This window comes from Stegastes partitus, unplaced genomic scaffold, assembly GCF_000690725.1.
Source record: "Stegastes partitus isolate 25-593 unplaced genomic scaffold, Stegastes_partitus-1.0.2 Scaffold131, whole genome shotgun sequence".
Classification (NCBI taxonomy): Eukaryota; Metazoa; Chordata; class Actinopteri; family Pomacentridae; genus Stegastes; species Stegastes partitus.
The window spans coordinates 244,241-265,459 of NW_007577862.1; the positions used below are offsets into that span (position 1 = coordinate 244,241).

The window sequence follows — 21,219 nt, forward strand, 5'->3', positions numbered from 1 at the left end:
AAATTAAATAAAAAATATATATACACATTATGGGGACGGCGGAAACCAAAAAGCCACAACATCAAACACGGAGCGACTTTCTATTTCTTCTCACCCAATTATGATTGAAAGATTTATCATAAAATTGTATTCCAGAAGAAAAGTGCACACCGTAATTGAAGCCTCTGATGCTCAGTCCCTTTGACGCTCAGTCCCTACTTAAGTCAGGTTATGTATAAAATAACACTATGACTAATGATGTAGAGAGACAACAGCATCAAAAAAAAAAAAAAGAAAAAACCAAAACATCTGCACGAGCCTCTGAGCTCGCTTTGTTGACCGTGAATACTTTCCCTCACCACGGATTCTGTTACTTGATGCATTGTGGGAAATGATCCATTGAGAAATAACACAAGCGATGATAGGTCATAAATAGTTAATGCTATTGGAAGAAGTTTGGAGTTTGAATGTATTCACACACAGAAGGGTGGAATTCTTGAGATACTTGCGTCCAGATGTCTCGAGTATTGTGCATCATCTTGGCTTTTGCTTAATCTGAAAAGAACATTTCCTGACCTACTTATTGGTGCTCTACAACTCAACCTGCTATATATTTTATATTTTGCTGCAGTGAGGCTGTTTTTTTTTTTCCCTTGCTGTTTTATGACCATTCTCTGTAAGGCAATGAGCAACGCTGAGCGGCGTAAAGAGCCTATTTTTGATCACAGGCAAAGGTATTCACACCGAGTCAATTAGGTTGGACACAAAAGGACACTCTCTCCACCTGTCCTTGAACGCTTGCTTTCACACAGCTGTGATGTCAAGGAAAAATAACATTCTTGCCAGTGGGAAGTCTTGAGACCATAATGATTTTATATTTACCCAATGCTAATGTCAGAATGCCACACATAAATAAAAAGAAAAACTCTCAAATATTAAGGAATTAAAGAGATTTCCCAGTACGTTCCCACTGAGCTTTTATGTTGCAAAGCTTTAAAAAGAAGCTCTTTTGAATTAGCAATACAGTTTTGACTTTGAAATTACATAAGAATTCCTGTCACTTGTATTCCAAACCACAGCTAGTATAATCAGAGGTGACAAATAAATAAATGCGGTATGATATTTCAGCTGATTCAGTCGCTTGACATTGCGTCTATCCTTAGTCGAGCAGGCCTTTTAGGAAAGTGAATACTGTCCACCGCAGTGGGATTTAACCATGTGTGCTGCCAGTCATACCGGGAGTGTCTGTGACCCCTTGACCATGAAGCCCATTCATTGATTGTCTTACAACAAGCCAGCGCCACCCCCCTCTCCTTTTGCGGGCCCAATGCAACTGCTTTGCCACGCATCATCTTCGCCTGATCTGAAACAACAACAGCCATTCAGCTGCTGCTTGGCCTTTCGGCAGGCCGAGTCCTCTCAGCCAAACCACACAACTGGTGAACTGTTTCTGTTTACTCACCCTTTTGCCCTCTTTGCCGGGTTCCCCTGGCTGACCTGGCACCCCAGCCGATCCCTGGGGAGAGGACATGCATAATAGTGAGTTGGGTACTATATCTGGCATCGCAGGGAGATATTATGACTTCTTTCTCGGAAAAGACTGGAGCAGACAGATGTTTGTGCCACATGCTCTCAGCAGAGTGGTGCATAACTGGCGGGCTTATTTGCAATGATAGGAAACGCCGCATTAGTGTAGTTAAATCGCAGGAATAGACAGAAGGGAGTACGTACAGCTGTAGTTTCTATTCTCACTTATGAACAGCTTCTAGGTGACTTCTCCACTATCCCCCCTAATAGGCAATTTGCAGCCTCAGTTGATCAGAGCTTCATTCCATTATTCTGCAAAGTATCTTGATAAGAAACTATTAGCAAGTTAATCAAGGTATATGCTGAGTCGTGATTTTGTTTTGAAGTACTTGTGCAAGGATATGCTTATGGTGCTCCAATAATTGCTTGGTGAACCTAATAACTGTGCTTGATTGAGAGAGAGCACGTTAAGTGCACTTTGTCCAACACGAAAAACAAATGCATATTAGATTCTCGACTTAAACGTGGTGATTATTTTGTTACCTTCTCTCCTTTGTCACCTCGAGGGCCCTGAAAGAGGCAAATTAAGATTTGTGTTTACATTAAAAACAAAAGCACATATATACAGGATGTCTGAGAGAAAACAACAGCTACTTAAAGTACCTGATCTCCTTTGAGGCATTTGTTGTCAGCCTAAGAATAACAAAGGAGAAAAAAAAATCAGTGAAAACACAACACATATGATTCACTATATGGTATACAAATACATATTTACGGGTTATAGTCAAGCGAAACAACTGTTCCTGAGTAATTATTCTTGACTGTGACGACCTGAAGATAAGATAGGGCACGACTATCACAACTCTCCAGACACCCTGCTGGCCACTGTCAGGAAAGGGCAGACAGAGTCGTCTATCCACCAGGCCATATAATGAACACAAGGCCACATACAACATCTCAGCTTTCAAATACAAGCCAAATAATTGGTGCTCTATTTCAATCGGCATCCAGAAGTCAAAGCCTGTTGACTTTTCTTGGAAACAGCTGCAGAAATGGACATTTGCAACAGATGTCTTTCATGTTACTCAGACGTTTCACGCAAAGTAAGACAATCAAAAATAGTTAACGAGGAAGCTGACAAGCCAAAGATTTTTCGCATGTATAGAAAGAGACAGCTCTGACCTGTGACACCGTGCATAAAACATGCCACAGTCTCCCTGCAGTTGTTTTGCTAATAAATTAATTATTCATAGACAATGGTGCAATGATCTTGAGCTGTATTGTGAGCACAGAGTCTTGACCTTGTGGAGCGAGAAATACAAATCCACTAGCAACAAGTCTGCACAACTTTAACAACTTCCTCCCAGCATGTCCTGCTCACACTCACACTTAACTAGCAAGACGTGAGAAAGTTTGCAACAAAAAAAGTGCATGTTTGCTTGTCAGGGAAAGACCATTACTTTGCTTGTCTTTATAAATGTAAAAATAGCATTAGAGAATGGCTAATGAAAGGTGGCAGTGTTCTATGGGTATCATAATCACTTCGGTGACATAAAAGGGGCAAGCCAAAAGCAGTGGGACGCAGTTTTTTGTATCACTTTGGCGCTGATTAAAACTGGCAAGCTTATCCCCTCATGATGTGCACATAATTAGCCAACCACCCGCAGTATACCTTTAATCTACAGCAGCCGTCAACTCCCTGGTGACAATGCATCGGGAGCATGTGTGTTTACATTCGTGCCCACAAATTTAACTGCATGTGTTGATAGGTGACTATGCAAGTATCTGCGAGCGTACATATCTGCCATCTGCTGACACATGTAACTTCAATTTGCGTGTGCAATGGAATGGTATGTTTTCTCTGCCCTGGATTTTACATGACCAGAGAAAAAGCACAGCCAGTCCAATTATAAGATCGAAATACATAAAGCGTGGTATATAGTTCCTCCCGGGTGTCTGTAAGTGCAAGAAGTCTGCAGAGACAGCCACCGACCCAATAAGTGCATGTCTCACCCGTGTAGGATACAGCCACTGACTGCCTGTCAACCTCCACCCCCACCCCAAGGCTCCGATCTCCATTCTTCTCTGCCTGGCTGCTCATCCCTATCCTTTTCGGCCCAAGTGAGGATGCCCACTGAGCCCTGTCTATCTGCTCCTTGTTTGACCCATTCCCAGGCGACGGTAATGTGACACAGAGACTGCTCACCTGAGTGCCTCACTTTCCATCTCTGTGAGCCAGATGTTTTAACACTGTGTGCAGCGCCTGGCCAGCCAAAAGGCTGTGATATTTACAAAGCCCAGTCTAGCCATTTCAGGTCATACCCTCATGAGTAGATTTCAACATTTCTCGTTCTCTTGAATGTCCTCGCATATAACTGATAGTGTAATGAGATGCAAATGAAAAAGTGTGAACTTACAGGCAACCCTGGGGTTCCAGGCAGCCCCACGTCGCCCTGGACAGGAAGATGATAATTAGTGAAACTTCTAAAACTCCACTTCATAACATCTTTATCAGCTAAATATATACAATGCACGTTTGACTATTAACCATCTAACCCAAAGGCCATTCATCATGTGTGTGGCAGGTCAGGTGAAATAAGACGGACTATGCATAGCATTTCAATATATGCATATCTACGCTATAGAAGGCCATTAACTGGTATTTACAGTATGTCATGAAATGAAGCATGTCTGACGAATCCCCACTGTCAGACAACTGGCAGGTGGGTTAGCGCTATTAAATCTGACAGGCCTTAAAATAAACATAGCCGTGCTGTATCATGTGAAAGCTTTACAGTATTAACAATGGACAGGCATGATAACATTGTTTGGTGACTCTGACATACAGAGAGTCACAAAAAGTCTTATAAGGAAAAAAGTAGATGTCTTTTCACACCAGCATAACCCAGTACAAGCAATGATCTCGATGCTTTTTACTGCTTGTCTTGTTTTTTTGTCCTTTAGGATGAAAAACTTGTGTATCACTGTCCAGTATTTCTGCAGTTCTATCCCCTTTTCACCATAATCCCAACAGTACTTTAAAAAGCACTGAGCTGAGAATCAGTGGTCTTTACAGCCGGCAATATCCTTTTATCAGATGTGGATGAAAGAGAATGAAAAAAAGAAAAGAAAAAAGGTGCGTGTAGTTCATATCCATTTTGTTGTCTAAATGAATGTCACAGCTAAAATATGCTTGCTATGGGATATTCAGGGGACTCATTACTTTATGCTTCCAAATCTGCCTCCCTCTGTCAGTTTCAATACAAACAAACGTTCCCCCCACCACCCCCACCCCCCGACATCCCACCCTCCCATCCAGAAAATAGGATAAAATACCCTGTGATTCTCTGTTGTCTTCACAGAAACACACAGACCTCATTATAACTTCAAGGCTGGCAGACAGTGCATTGCACCTACAATTATGCGGTGAGTTCTACCAAAAGACAACAACAAGGAAGAAGAAGAAGAAAAAAAAATAAAAAAGAGGCCCCAATAAGGGAGGAAAATAAAAGAGCAGGAGATATGGCAACTAATTACAGGAAAAACATCCCATCTTATACATGGAAAATAATCCCACGGTGGGATGAAAAGAAAAAGAAAACTTTAAAAAGACCAATATTTTCTACATTGCAACATGATAATCTAATTCATGTCGCTGATGTCAGTGAACAGACTATAAAGGGGCTGCAGATGAAGAACATGGTTTTGCATCAAACCCCTCCTCTGCAATTCCAGCTCGTCTTAAATCCCAGGCTTACGAAACCAGCCACAGCTTACTGTACAGGATGTACCTATGTAACTATTGGATTCATAAAATATAAACGCAAATGCCAAACATATTCCAATTCACGTCCCTATGAGGAGTCCCCAAACCAGAAAGCAATAGTGTGCAATTCACTTTTTTTTTTTTTTTCCGCTGTGGGCTTTAGACTCATAAAGCAACTGCTGAGAAAGGGCCAGATAAAGGAATTTATTGCGTATGTCCATTATAAACACATATTCCCATGAATATACAAAAACCTCTGCAAATACAGCAAGCAGAACATTTTTCTCAACGGGATAAAAGCTGCTCTGTATGACCATCGATAAGGTCTCGCAAAGTTATGATAGCTATAACAATATTCTTTAGCTGGCGATGTTTGGAGTAGCAATGATAGCAGCACTTCAAACAGATGGGCGAACACATTATTGAGATTACAGCTGGTGAAAGTCGAGCAGATTCTCTAAAGTGTATACATATATATTTTTTTTATCAATAAAAGAAAAACAATTATAGTGTCACTTTGTCCAGCCCAGTATGCACGGCACACTCACTCACTTTGGATCCTTTAGGACCAACTGGACCAACTGGCCCTGAGTCACCTTTCAGACCCTGAGAACGAAAAACAATATATACAACACACTGATGAGGTAGATTTCCTTTCAGTGAGAATGATTAACGTGGTTATATGTGTTACTGTATGTCAGTACACTCGCATGCAGGAGTGAGATTCTCATGCCTGTCACGAGCGGTCAACGAGAACGGAGCAGGTAATGTCAAAACTCGGGGACGCTGCGAGATTCTGCTGAGAGATTCACAATCAGCTCGTTACACTGTGTCTAACCTCCCCCCCCTTCAACCCTTCGCCGCCTGTTTTCCCCGTGCTGCACTTCGGTTTAGCAAGGACAGTGGTTGTCATTGCTTCTACACCTTGAAGCAGGGAACCTGAGGGGGGGTGGTGGTGTTGGGGTGGTGGGATTGAACTACACAAGCTCAGGGCAAAGTCAAGCCTCTCGGTGGCGAAACGCGAAAGTGGAAGGACAGCTCAGATAAAGAGTGATAGCTGATGAATGAGGCTTGACACATATTGACAGGCTAAATTTGAAGCGAGCCTTGTTAGGTGTGACACATTTGGGCCAGTAGCACCAACTCTTTGAAATAGGTTATGGGTGGAGAGGAGGGGGAGGGGGGGAAACAGGGAGCGTGAGCGGTCTGTAAAATGACTCAGAAATACAATAATTTGTCATGGTTAAATTTAGAGTCAGATAGGCTATTAATAGTGAATTATATATCTGCAGAGGATGATTACCTACCCTTATCACATTAAGTCTTGCTACCAGAGACGTGACTAATTCATTGCATTTTCCCCTGCAAGCCTTGTCTGAAACACTACCATTCAGAAAACAGGGGGCCGTGGTAATACTGGGCTAAAACGATCGCCTCCGTGCCATGCCAGATACAGTTACACGGCCTCCCCATAAGTTGTGCGAACAATGAAATGACTATGATGTTATTTTATAGGATTGTATCAGTTTATGTGTCCCGCAGCCCACACACACACACTGTCAATAACAGGGCAGCTGTCTCATCCCCGCGCATGTGAGCCCAGTTCTTAATTTAAATCAACAGCCTAACCACTTTTCAGGGGCAATCTCACACAAGGGGATCCAGAGGCAAATTTCCCACTTAGGTATTACCAGAGCTGTGGCAGAAATTAAGGAGCGTCGGAGGCTCATCTGATAACAAGGACGTAAACAACTTCAGACTCTGTTGATTACAGGAGGATATTTGACTAATCAATGAATTATGCCACCAATTTTGTAATAAGGAGATTTTGTCTAATTATTATGATGAAAAGGGATCCTGCAACATAAACATGTTTTCTTGTTATTCAGAGAAAGGGAGCAGTAGGCAGATTTGTGCTTGTGAGTTAAGGGAAGGGAAGTCAACCACATGTCTAAAATGATATTAAATGCATTGTTCACTTGTTGTTGACTTGGCAAAAAAAAAAGGTGTTCCTTAGAGAGTCAGATTTAGAAATAGTTACCCCCTTTTCCTCACAAGTGGCAAGAACAGATGCAAGATCTGTGGTTTGCATGTCTCTGAAACGTAAGAAAAACATCTGCTGGTGCTCAAGCATCACTTTTTTATAGGGCATCTGTTATATTGATCATCAAAAATTGGTCACTCCTCAATATATAATAAATCTCCATCCAAGGCACAGAATATATTGGAGATATGGATGAGCTATTTTATCAGCTGAATAAAGGGAAGACTGACAGGGGCTGTTTTGTCTACCCCACACTGTTTCAACCCGCGAGTCATTATTAACAAACAATTAATAGTCACTGCTGCAGGACGCCATCACACTCCTGATCTCTCCAGACTGCAGGCCTCCACCATTAAATCTGAACTAACTGGATAAATACTTTAAATTTGTAAGCTATATGATATAGCCTCTGATGCATTCATTTTATATTTACAGTTCAGTTAGTATGCTCGACTACAAGTAGGAATTCCTTTAAAAAAAAAAGCAATTTTAATAAATCTAAGCCTACATTTTTGTGGTATTACAATGGAGTTAAAAGTCTGTTTAACATGAAGCCCCCAAAACTACTATATATGTACATCTTAAACAACTTGTTCTGCCTATAGGACTGCCATGTTTAAGTTGGACCTACTAACTTATACTATTTCTATGTAGGCTTTGTGCAGTCATAAATATTTAGGTAATGTTTTACATTACTTTTGCAAAATGAACTTCCCTCCCCCAGCATGCTCTGCTGCAGACTGTAGACACGAGACAATATGTTTACAAAAGAGCTGACAGGGAACTGCCATAATTCAAACTGAATAATACAACTGGAATAAACTTTTGTAAGGTGGTGAGTTATTTTTCCAGTGGCACAGCATGTCCTTATCAGAAATTCAGGTCAGACAGAAGCTCAGTGAGCCAACAAGTCACTCTCTCACCATATATTGAACGATAGTCATTCACCCTGTTTTGCAGTCAGACTAAGTGTCGCAATTGCCATAGTAGCTAATCTGTGTTCCACAAAAAAATGTTTTCTGCTGGTAAATATTTCAATTACAACAGTCAACAAAGCAGTTTTACAGAAAAAAAAAAGATTCTGAATTTATTAGGTTTGCCAAATAGTGAAAAATGCACACTGATGAAAGATACTGTGGCAAAAAAAAAAATCCATTTTTGATGGGAAAAAAAAAAATTGGCACAACAGTGGGATTATTCAGATGACAGTGTTGTCAGTGACAGCCGCTGTGGGACTGCACAACATCTGGACTTGTCTGTTGCAATGTAGAAAATAACATCCAGAGCAATTAAAAGTGAGCCCTCACTTTTTTTTTTCTTTTTTTTTTTTTGGCTGAGGTTTCTGGCAGTCTTGCAAATTTTGCATTAAATCTTATTTATAGACGTGCAAAAAAATTACACACAATTACCAGCACACTATGCTCTCTGAATTCATTTAGAGTTGGTGCTTTGAATATTTCCATATATGTATTGGTGCTATGTCATAACTTAGGCTACAAATAGTGTTTGTCAAAATAAAACCGGTTCCTGCAAAACAGTTTTGTTTTTTGTATAAAAAGCTTTTATGTGACAGAAGTTAGCTACACTGTAGAAATGATGCTATGACATATTCTATTCATCTACCTATATCCTTTGGAGTATCAGAAATCCAATATAATTAGCAAGTGTTGCATTTAATAAAACTAATACATGACGAGATTTGTTCCAAAGTTCTGGATTAAAATCAGTCAAAACATACTTGTTGTCACTGTTAGAAATGTTGCATAACTTGATAGCGGCTAATTTTATACATGTTTCAGTGTATAGAGTTGAGCAAGGACACAATTTCTGTCCCTTCATCCAAACCTCCACCTACAGAGATTTTTATTTTATTTTATTTATTTATTTAAAGTAATAAAACTGTCTTGTTAAAGTGAAATTAATTTTTAAAAATAAAAATGACTTTTTTTCCCCCAATCAGTTATTTAACAGAAAAACTAAACATTTATTGGAGTAGAGAGTAAAGTAGAAATGGTTGATATACTTTTGATATTTGAATTATATCAAATATAACAATATATCTTTGTAAGATATCTTTGTATGACTATTTACACCACCTCGAGTCTAGTATCGATGAAAACACACGTGCACTAAACACACAGACCGTAAGAAAACCCATTCATAGTTTGTAAATGTTGATTTGAATCCATCTATCCATCTATCCATCTATCTATCTATCTATCTATCTATCTATCTATCTATCTATCTATCCATCTATCTATCTATCTATCCATCTATCCATCTATCCATCTATCTATCTATCTATCTATCTATCTATCTATCTATCTATCTATCTATCTATCTATCTATCTATCTATCTATCAGGAAATTCCTGGTTGCTAACGGACCAATAATTGAGATGTTGTTCTGAAAACACTCAGTTTCATATAGTCTCAAATGACCAACACTTGAATTATTCTGGTATTATGTATGTTCATGATTGTCAGACAGGTCCAGTCTTTAAAGAAAGAAACATCTAATGATCCCTTAAGGGAAAAAAAAAAAAAAAAGTATGTTTTTTTTTCCTCCTCATCCTACCTTCCACATCATAGCCTAGTTAAGATGCTGCCCTTCTATCTAATGGACTCAGTTGTGAGCCCATAGGCCCAATTCAGGTGCACAATGACATGAAGGGAGATGTAGACTTGAAGGTGGGGGGGTGGAGCGGATATATTGTTAGCTTCTGTTGCAAGCTGTGGGCTTTGTTGCATTTACGGGGAGGGATGAAGGAGGGAGAAGGGGCTGGGAATAGGCTGGTGCTGGCTGTGTGGCAGTTGTTCCTGCAGCACGAGGTCAGAACACTGTGGGGAGCTGTGTACACTTGCCTGCTAATTACACACACCACTGTGTCTCGTCACTCCTGTAGCGGTGGGGCCACAAGACAATCTGGCAACTCCCCAGCACAAGGCAACTAAAGCAAGCAAATAAACAGAGCCGGGGAAGTGGGGATGAACAAATGCAGCCTAATTATGTTTACTTATACCTTTTACCAAGCGGAGCAGCTGCAGGTCATACCCTTGTCTGACAAGAGGTAGAAGGATTGCGAGTTTGAGTTATTGTACACAAATTTAATCATCGCAAACTAGGTTTCAGGCCTACTGGGTGGAGGATAAATTAAAATAGTTGTGATATACTGGCTATCCTGAGCATTTAGGTGGGGAGGGGGAATGTGGATATAGCGAATGACAGGCCTTTAAAGCTCCGTGGAACAGGATCTGTAAGTAACATAGATATCGTGAGCGCCTGCCTACAAATGCCAGGGAGGTTACAGCAGGAAATGCCTTTTGTGACTTTCCATTTGCTCAGCGATACGCCACCACATACAGTGTAGCATAAAACTAATCACACTGACACTGGACAAGACTATTAGCATGTCTATTACACTCTGTGAAAAAAAAAAAAAAATCCGGTTTACCGAGGTAACCTAAACAATGATCCATTGTGTGAGGATATCAGAGTACACTGTCAGAGATCCTCCGGTGCAGAGGATATCATGTTCTATCACTGTTGCTTGACTCTTTTTTTTTTTTCTATGAAACTTCACTCTTCGGCTGAACATCTCGTATCCACGAATGTAACTTGAATTACCCACAAGATAACACGCTGTGCACTCCTTCTGTCCCATAGGAGGTGTATCTGCAAAGCGATACTAGATCACATGCTCATACATAGAATTCTGGCTTCTCAGGTGTCCACTCGAGCTTTAAATAACATACTAGCTTTAAAAATGGAATATGAGCTAATTGCAGTAAAAGGACGGATCGGGTAATGGAGTCTGTCACGGTAAATAGGTTAACTGAAATCATCGAGTGAGTTTGTTTGCACAAAATAAGCCTTAATAAGCCTTTAATATGGTTGCACTCAATGATCGTAAGCTATTATTGAGTGAGTTAAATCTCGTCTTTCTGTTTTTGCTGTATTCACCGAGGAGCATTACAATTTACTGAAGTTAAAGTTGAATTATCTGTTTTGACAGGAGCAGTATAAGACACAGAACAATATTTCATTCTCTAGCTGAGTGTTGTTTTTTTTTTTTTTTTTTTTTTAATATTGAGGCAACTGAGACAAAATCAAACTGAACCAACTGGGTCAACCGCCGCTCGATGACAGATTCAGCGATATCTAGCAGTATTTTATATTCTATATAGAGTATCAGATATTTATCCAAAGACACGATCCACATTTGTAATGTTGCAGAATAGCTGCTGTCTAGTTACTGCAAATAAGGCCTGAGGGACTTTTGAGTCTTTTAGAACCGATTACTGTAAGTGATTAACTGGTAAGAAGGGGCAGCCTTATTGCAGTCTTATTTAGTCGATGAGGCTCAACTTCATCCACTCGTTTATGGAGACACTTGGGATACTGGTTTTAACCTATTAATCCTCCTACTGCTCGGTGCTCACTGATGAGACACGGGGATGGGTTACATCCTATCTTTTATTCCAGTGTCCTGCCATCATATTAATCTAAATCAAATACAAGGGTTAGGTCAAGAAATCAAATAAATCATAGAAATAGCACAGCGGCGGAAAAGACTTATTATGAACATCCCATCACAGTATGATTTATACTGTAATTCCTTTGGAGGGTAACTCTCCATAGATTTCTTTTAGAAGGATGCATTTAAAGAAAACGTAATGCGTTGTATTGACTGTGATGAATGGTTGAAGCTTATTTGCTAAAAACCACTTAAAGAAATGACCAATTCTGACAATCATATTTATAATGACAGTTGATCACATGACTAAAAGACTTGAAAAAAAAATGTTGGTTGACATTCATCAGATGGTCAGAAATTCCATTTTAAATGCACGTTAATTCTGCTGGTGTGGTTGACATAATATCTTAACCCTTTATGGTGCAAGTGACCATATTTGGTAACTTCCTTGGACGTTCCTGTGTCTCTCCTTGAGGTTGAAGAACCATGTGCACTTTGATTTAGGTTTTATATTAGTGCCAGTATCACTAAAATGTCACAAAACAAATGTTCCAGGCACTTTACAAACATTTTATTACTGGTTGCATTGAACACCACTTGAGAAATATCATTACCTCAAACTAAAAAGCTTCTAAATAAATGTTTTTTGCAGTTTGTTACTTTTTCTTTTATTATAAATTCCCTTTTTAATTTTTTTTTATTTTATCATAGATGGGTAAGTTACCATATATGGTGAGTTTATCAATCTTGATTTGCAACATTTATTTTTTTTAAAAGTCACAACGTAAAAATATCTTGAATTATCAGTATGTTCAATCCAGTGTTCACAGAAATCTTCAAATCCTCATAAAATATGTTAACGCAGCAAATAGATATCAAAGATTTTTTAGTGTACAGTTCGTAAGTAAATAAAAACTTTTGATCACGTAAGGAAGAAATGGACAAACATGTACTTCACTAGCACTTGACTATATTTAATAGAGTATCCACTGCAGAGCTGGTTTACTATCAACAACAGAAATTGTCTGTTCTTTAGGGAACCGTCTGGCATTTTTGGAAATACACTTGTTTTCCATTTTACTCAGTGTCAGATAAAATGATATGTGTCAGTGTCATCTCTGTGCTTTCATACAAAGACACATCCAAAACAATGTTTACCCACCTTAGCTCAAAGACAAAGCCCAGGCGGTTCTTGGATGTATTGATGACTAGCTTGCTCGATAACAAAATACAGCAGGTTTGACGCTGTATTCACTTTTGATTTAGCTGGACCAGCTGTCTTTGTGCAAAGATATATCTAGATCCAGCCGTTATTATCAATAATGTGCATCTGAAATGGCGGGCAAACGCGTCTGCTAAAAGCAATGCTTCACAAGTACAATTTCTCTACTTTTCTTTGTTTTAAATCACTCAAGGAAGTGGGGCACAGTATAATAAGTCCCTAGAGGGCATGCATGGTGAGCTATGTGAGCGTGACCGAAGAAAACCCAACCGCCTAGGGTTGCACAAAGATCAAAAGCAAGTCACTTCTCTAGGAAAACATACTTGTGCCCCAGACCCAGACTAAAAGCGGTGGCAGGAGATCGGTGGAAAAAAAATTGAATCGTTAGTTTTCGTATATCTAAAGGCTGACTGTTTACTGACATAAGAGAGAGGATCTCTTTTCTCGGCGCAAAGTTTCCGACTGAGCGCCACTAACGATGATGGCTGCCACGTACACAGAGAGCAGAGGGGAGCAGGACGGCCTCTCAGCAGGGCCTTGGTCCAATTCTGCCACTGGAGCAACTCACTGCACTTTTCAGAAACCCCCTGGTGATGGCAATTCCAAAAGCAACCTCCATACATATTTGGTGACAAGTACATTCATGCATATATCTGGATAGTTTTAATTTGTGCAGCAGTTACAGATGAACATAATTGCAATGCATGTGGCTTTACTCGATTTACTGAGGTGCAAAAGAACATATAACGACTGAGCAAAGTTTTGCAGCTGTTTTTGTTGTAAAAGTGTGAGAAACAGTCTCAGTCACTCCACAGTGAGCAAGTTTCCTCCTACTTCCAGTTTATATACCGCTGAAGTCCAGTCAACAACGAGAGAGAGAGAGAGAGAGAGAGAGAGAAAAAAAGAGAGCTATTCACAGTCTCCGTCACTCTTTCCTCCTTATTGCTGCAGCACCAGCAGCAATCAGGAAATAATGCACATGATCCAAAGGAAACATGTACATTCACAGCCTTCCATCATAGTTTGAGTAATGTTATGACAACAAATCAGTCCGTATAAGATGTGCATGGGGTGAATTTCCCATTAGGTGGTCTCGCTCTCCTTCGGATTTCTATGTAAATAAACTTGATCATGTCATTCATATGCTAATGTACAGATGACGTCAAGTGGCTTTTCAAGCTGTCAATTGCTACTTACCTTAGAACAAAGGGAACCATGCTGGTTGTTGGGGGACAAACTAATGCCTGAACTTGTACCCTGTTGCTTTTTTTTTCTTTGCTCTCCAGCCTGAATTTTACTTGGTTTACTGCTCACTTGCAATTACTTTTATCTAAGGTATCCCTTTCAGGCTTATGCAGAAAAAAAAATAACTGATGGAGGTTGATAAGAAGCAAGTACGGAACAAGTACAGAATCCAAGCAGGCGGAGCTGATCCTTCCTAGTTTATCCACTAACTTAATCTTTTATATTTTTTTTGTAAACAACAGCAACAGTAGGCTGTATGAGAGGCATTTATTGGTGCATAATGCTTACAAACCATAGAAGCACAACTTCTAATTCCACTTATGTGGTTTATCCGTTATTTAAATCAGGATTATCAATCTTTTAACCAAGCACATTTTCACAGACATTAGTGTAGAGCAATCATAAAAGTGGCGAAAAAAAAAAGAAATTTAGGAAACAGAGAGATAATCCTATGGATAATATCAGTAAATACTCCTTTGGCTCGGCATACTTATGTTTATCCCTATTTTTCCTCCCTTTTCCGTGCTCCTCTCTGTTAGGGCACAGCGTCGGACCGCAGAGCCTGCAGGGAGGCTGATTTCTGTGGCAGCTGTTTGTCGACTCAAGGAGGAGACGGTGATGAAAACAAGTCCCTTTATTAAGCCACTTTAAACTGACCATCTGCACAGCTTCCTGCAAGTCTACTGAGATCGCACCATTGCGGGCAAACGAATGCAACACAGAATTTTAAAAAAGCACTTTTATTTAATACTTTAAACCGAATGAGCACAAATTTGCTTGCGGCTAAAACAATCTAAGATCTGAGCCGAATTGTTACTAATTTCTAATGCATTTGTATTTTTTTTAAATGGTTATATCCAAGTCCTTCTTATTGTGGTTTATATTACATACATTAGTTTAATCACTGCAGTCAGATTTGAAAGCATGCAATAAAGTGTAACCTGAAATGACACAGAAAGGACTTACAGTAATTTGAAAAATTAGTTTTGTCCATTAGTATGCCAAGCCCATAGTAGTACACATATCAATTAATTTTTACTGCAGAAGGACATTGCAGGCTAGAACACACTTAGATCTACTTCAGATATGACAAGCACCTGAAAACAGCCATATAGAAAACTGTGCTTCGCTCCCACCCCCAGGGCATCACACAGAAAATGAAAAGCCTATAAGAATTGATTCCCTGACGAAACTAGATCTGGTTGATGTGCTATGTATGGAATATATGTCTGCTGGAGATAGTAGTACTTACCTTCTCTCCATCGATTCCCTTTTGCCCTTCTGATCCAAGTTCCCCCTGCAATGACAAGATTGAAAGTTAAAAGGCAAAGAAAAGACTCTTAAAAAGTTTATACTCTTTCTAATTTTTTTCCCCCCACTTTTACACCCAGTAGCTTTAAACCAAGATTAAAGGGGGGGAAAAAAAAAACAAAACATGGTCGCTCAGAAAAGCTTTGAGCTTTTTTAAAGTGTCCCATAGATGATCAGATATTAATTACCCAACCTAATGAATACATTAATCCATTTTTTTCCCCCTTAAAGCATCAAATGATTTTTAAAAAACTATTTTCCTATAAATGCAAATGTAAGCACCAATGGATTCCACAGTCGAACCACACCACCGTACAGGCTGGTGCTGCTGCGACATTTATCCTGTATTGTTGTACAGTTATTGTAGTTATGTGGATACGTCTGCACTCATGCTTGCCACCAGTGGACAATTATGACAGGACATAAAGAGAAATCTTAAATGCAACTAACTGCGCAAAAGGGGATGAGAGTATCCAGGATTTGCCCTCACTGGTGCAATAAAGCTAAATCCCAAACTCAACTTCAAATTGAGCTTAGAAGGAACAACACTCTTGGATTTCAGCGATACCAATACAAAGACACACTTGGGATTTTATCTAGAAAAAAACAAAACAAATCCACCCCCCCTACACACATTTTCACACTGGATATCAAATTCTGTGCCATATTGTTTGCGACGGAGTTCACTGCAGCATGTCAGCTTCAGCAAAGTCTACAACATGTGTGAGATTATATGCATTCAGCGAATAAGCTGTCAGAGGCTCTTTTCCATGAATATCTTTCTGATCACTGATTCTTCTCAAGCTGGCCAGCCTCTGCTTTCCACACACTCTGCCAGAAATATGTGAGATGTCTTGGAACTTGTTGGCTCTGTTATTAGGGTGTAACCTATACAGTTTAATGACCTCAGCTGGCCTGTTAAGCTCTAGCAAACTGCCTTATTACGGTGTCCAAGGGCAACCATATCATTACTCTTATGATATCGACAGCTGCGGGGAATTGTTGTTCTCACAATGAGTCGACCAAAAGAATCCGAGAAAGCGTGTGTCTTAGCCAAAAGTGCTCTCAGCCATCTGTACAAGACACCATGCATACAGTATGTGCATATATGTGAGTTAAATGGCAGCGGTGCTAACACAAAGCAACTGCACAGCAAAAACCACAGCAAAAAGGTTTCATAAAATATCCCCGTAGCAGAAAAAAAAAACCCTCCACTGACAAGATGTTGAGCATAGCTATAAAATACTACAAGGCACGGCGCTGTCCTTTAGCATCAATATCAATACTGTTGCTATTGTTCTTGATGTTGACTTTTCTTGTGCACCGTCGTGTAACAAAACAGCTTTTGCTGGCTCATGAACCTCATCTCAGAGAGCACGAGTGGAGAGAGCTGTGCCATTAAGTGTTATTCCACATTCCACATATCAAGGTTCACGAGCAAATAAGTCACCCCACAGTGGGCTTAACGTCTTCAATGGATATAGGTCCGGGATTAAGCCATCTTCCACACTCTGGAATAATCCTATTTACTTGCCAATGCATAAACAGCTTCCACGACGATCTACAGTACAACCGATCCCTCGAAATATTTCTTTTACTTGCGGTGCATTTTCTTTATTTTCCTGAGAATGGGATCACAATCCCACGTCTTCTCTTTCTGCTATATGAGAACACCGCAGGGCATCCTCAGTTTAAGACATGAAGATAACACCCATGTGCTGCCGTTACAGTAAGTAGTGGTTGCTGGTGATCAGAACTGGTCTCGCTTTCTTAAGGAGATTAATACAGAGATGCTGCATTTGATAGTCAAAAATCTCTCTGATGACAATATCATAGAAAGCAATGAGCAGACATGAAAATGAAATTTAATCGAAGGCAACACATTTTCTCTCCAGGAATGTAACAGCAGGAGCGAATAACACAGCGAGCTTATACTAGAGGTATAAGCTTTTTTTCCTCCCAGTTTGAACAGCCTGACCCCACTGCCATGTCTTTCACTCCTGAAAGTCACTTCTGGCCTGGGGAGGGCGAGACAGTTGCATGTTCTCACTACTCAAACACGCATAAAGCTATGCAAGTCATGTGTTTTTCACCTAACAGCAGAGAGCTTCTTCAAGGGGGCATAACTGAGACGCGCACTCAGATCCCAGCCCTCTTTGCACAGACAGCCCAAACATCCAGTAGAAGTTACTAGTGCAGTGACAAGGACATGATCCCTTACTGGCTTCCCAGCCAGTAGGACTGCCAACTATGTCCAATGGGGGCACGCGGCCAAGCCAGAAACGTCGCCGCTCGGGATTGAACTTACGCCTCCGTAGCGGCACCGTCCACCCAGTGCCAACCGGGCGCCCACTTGTTGGTTTAATTTGATTTTGATATTGCTTTGTTTTCTTTGTCGCTGCGATGGGATCAACACAAAGCAAGCCAGTGATCCAATCCAATAATGTTAGAAAATCATCTCAGAGAGGGGGCAGTGACAGACGCCATAAATCACTTAACTAAAAGAGCCACCTGCTATTCACTGCATCTGTAAAAACCATGCAGCGGAAACAAAATCAATTGGAAACTAAAGCATTAATTAAAAAAAAAAAACACACACAAAACTAAAGTTTCCAACTAAGCCCGGGAGCCAGCGCCAGTCGTAGATTTAATCACAGCTTTAAGGTCAAAGCAACGCTCGGCAGTTTGAGGTTTTCAAGTGACTCGGTGAGTGACCTACCTTGTGTCCCGGGTTTCCTGGAGGCCCTGAGTCCCCCGTGTCCCCCTGTGATGAAAACAACGCACAGAACAGTTAGTGAAAGGTCTCTCGTTCACACATTAGTGAATAGCTTTATGGAGGCTTGTCATTTCAACAGCGATCTTGCTCCTACAGCTGTTCCACAAGTTCTTGCTGACACAATGGCTCAGCAGCTGCAGAGCGGGATCCTATTTCCCAACAACTGGAGAGCACAAATCTGAGCCTTGTTAAGGCTCGGCGTATTATTTTAATAACTGTATATATTCATATAGTTTAAAAAGTGGTCAGGGCAAGAGAGGAAGAAAAGTTTCATTGGCTCGGGGATATAATTTTATGGGCAGTACCAAACAAGCCAGAACGGGAAAGAAAATTGAAAGGAAAGGCAATTGTCCACAATACTGTTAAGAGGGAGAAGGTAGATTGTTATTCAACAAATTAAGTGAATGCAAAACTTGCTGCGAGCTAAGAATCCAATTAAACATAATGCCTATTCATGGTCACAGCTTCATTACAAGCCCTGTTTGTAGCCAAACTTAACTGAGATGCCATCTCTATGTAACGGATTATCAAGCCATTATTCCAGACAACATACCCAGTCTAGCTTTTCTTAATACTCTGCATTTAATAAGTACAGTTCTTTGGTTATGTGAACATTTACCTATTAGGCATTTGTATTTAAGAATATAGATATTTACAGCTGCTGATTCCTTCAGTAGGAACAGATAAACCTTTAAAACGCAGATGGGAATTCAAGTATATTTCACAGTGCTGTTATCCTTTTTTTCTTCTTCTTTCACTTAAATTGTCTCCTCAGCAGCTGACACAAACCCCTTTAAAAAAAAAAAAAGAAGAAGAAGTAGAAGCTAATAATATTGTAACGCTGCTGAATATAATGGGAACAATGGCAGGTTTTGACAGCTAATCAAAATTCAGTGTCAGTGAAATAATGAATCGTCTTGAATAAAATTCCTATAATAATTCACTTTGGAGGTACAATGGGTATAAATTGAATTAGAGGGTTCTAATTGAAAACACAAGCCATAAGGGCAGGAGAGTTTTAAATGGTGCAAAACAAATTAAGGGTATTGTAAAAGGAAAAGAAGTTTTAATTTCACCATTATGCCTCTGTTTTTTTTTTCTTTTTTTTTTTTTTTTTGAGCGTGTACATGCAGGAGCTGTAAATCTAGTAATACCAGGGTTTATGTGCAAGCCCATAGAAAATGGATTTCCTTTCAAGTAAGCTGCATTCTTATAACCCACTACTTATCTGTTTAATTTCCTGAGGGATTCTGGATTAATCATAGCAGTTTAATCCCTTTGCACTGCATTAGAATCCTCCATCAAACTCTCACTGTAATGCGGGATCGTACTTTCTGTTGGAGTAACACAACCAAAGTAATCCCCACACACTTTCCCAAGAAGCCCTCTGTGTAGGTCACAATGATTGGCCTGCAGTTCTCATTACGGGTGTTTTAAATGCTCTAAATTGCCCAGATGTCTTTGATTAATCTCTACAAAGTCAAGCTAAATTGTTAGTAAGTATACTCTATTTTTAATCTTGTACAGAATGGGATTCTCATGTTGGTAATTGAAAGTCTCATGAGCTTACCTTATTAGCTGTATTTGCTACGACTTTGTTACCCCCGCTGATTGTGCTGTAATGTAAATCTGAACGACTGCACCGCCGTTTAATAGTCATTTGACCACCTTTAGAAATTCAGAAATCAATACCAATGGAATGTGCCGTCACAGAAGAGAACTGCCACCATAATCTAGCAGATTAATGTGGAAAAACAAGGTCAGAGCGAATAAGAGAAAAGGGACTACTGCACATGAGTGTGTCAGCTTCCTCATACACTGCACAGATGGCTTAAAATAAACTACTTCTTCTTCTACTGCTTTTTCTCTCAGTGGTAGCGACACATGAACATCTGCAAATCCCACAAGACGTGAGAAACATTTTTTAGCCGATGATCAGTGACATTGTCGTTTTCAAGTATCTACTGCTCAGAATGACGATTCTGTTCCAGTTGCTTCCTTCTTCAGGATATTTTAGCTGTTGTCAGTGAATGGCATACTGCACATACTGCTTTGACATCACGTCGGATGCAGCTGTGCTTATTATGCATTATTAAATCAAACATACCTCTTACCATATTAAATCAAGATGTTAGTTATTTGTGAGACAAAGCGTGGTACCACAACTACTGCACATCAGTCTATCAAACACAGCAAGGCACTGCTGTCAGTGCACTAATGGCTGGAGCGGCACTTGAGCTCCTGCGCCTGTAAAAGTATTGATTTCAATTGTCATTTAAACATCTCCCTGCTTGAGATTCAATTAGTCAAAGTCTAGCCTTTTACTACATATGGTATTTTTTTTCATGATGAAAATGTCTCTTTATTCTGCACTTTCAACAACAAATCCCGACAACATGCAGGTAGAGAAGGATGGAGGAGGTGAACAAGGGGATTAAGAGCGAAAGGAGGAGATGAACCTCTCATAATCCTGGTCTCCAAAAATAAACAATGTTCCTATATCTAACTAAACTGCATTTACTTTTGGGAAGAACACTGCGACAGTGGCACATGCTTCCAGTTTGAACGAGGTAAGAAGTCCATGTAAGGCCAGTGTTTGGCGGGTGTTAAACATTCTGGGTCTACGTAAAGTCAATTTCGGCACAAGTCTGCGAGAGTCTGACTCTTCTGTAGATGTGCAGCCCAGAATTTGTGTCTGTGCTGTAACTACATTACAAGGGCAACAGTGCATATGCTAATGCACCGTGTATACGCTCAGAACACATGGATACGACCATGTATGAAACTGGGTCTTTCATGTGAACTTAAGTGGACTAAAAAAAATCGTACAATAGCAGCAGCTATGTGTGGTCTGCAGCTGTCCACAGCTGTC

At 40.0% G+C, this 21,219-nt stretch overlaps 1 protein-coding gene across 1 annotated transcript in view; it reads right to left on the minus strand.

Annotated features, from left to right (window-relative positions):
* LOC103355081 (collagen alpha-1(XIX) chain) overlaps positions 1 to 21,219 on the minus strand; it is a 105,376-nt gene that overhangs the window by 68,746 nt on the left and 15,411 nt on the right. Inside the window, exons 10-16 of the mRNA XM_008278740.1 lie at positions 18,291 to 18,335; positions 15,513 to 15,557; positions 5,825 to 5,878; positions 3,924 to 3,959; positions 2,170 to 2,199; positions 2,050 to 2,076; positions 1,442 to 1,495 (exon numbers count right to left, since the gene is read on the minus strand). Coding sequence (XP_008276962.1) covers positions 1,442 to 1,495; positions 2,050 to 2,076; positions 2,170 to 2,199; positions 3,924 to 3,959; positions 5,825 to 5,878; positions 15,513 to 15,557; positions 18,291 to 18,335 — 291 coding nt within the window. The remainder of the gene's footprint in view (positions 1 to 1,441; positions 1,496 to 2,049; positions 2,077 to 2,169; positions 2,200 to 3,923; positions 3,960 to 5,824; positions 5,879 to 15,512; positions 15,558 to 18,290; positions 18,336 to 21,219) is intronic.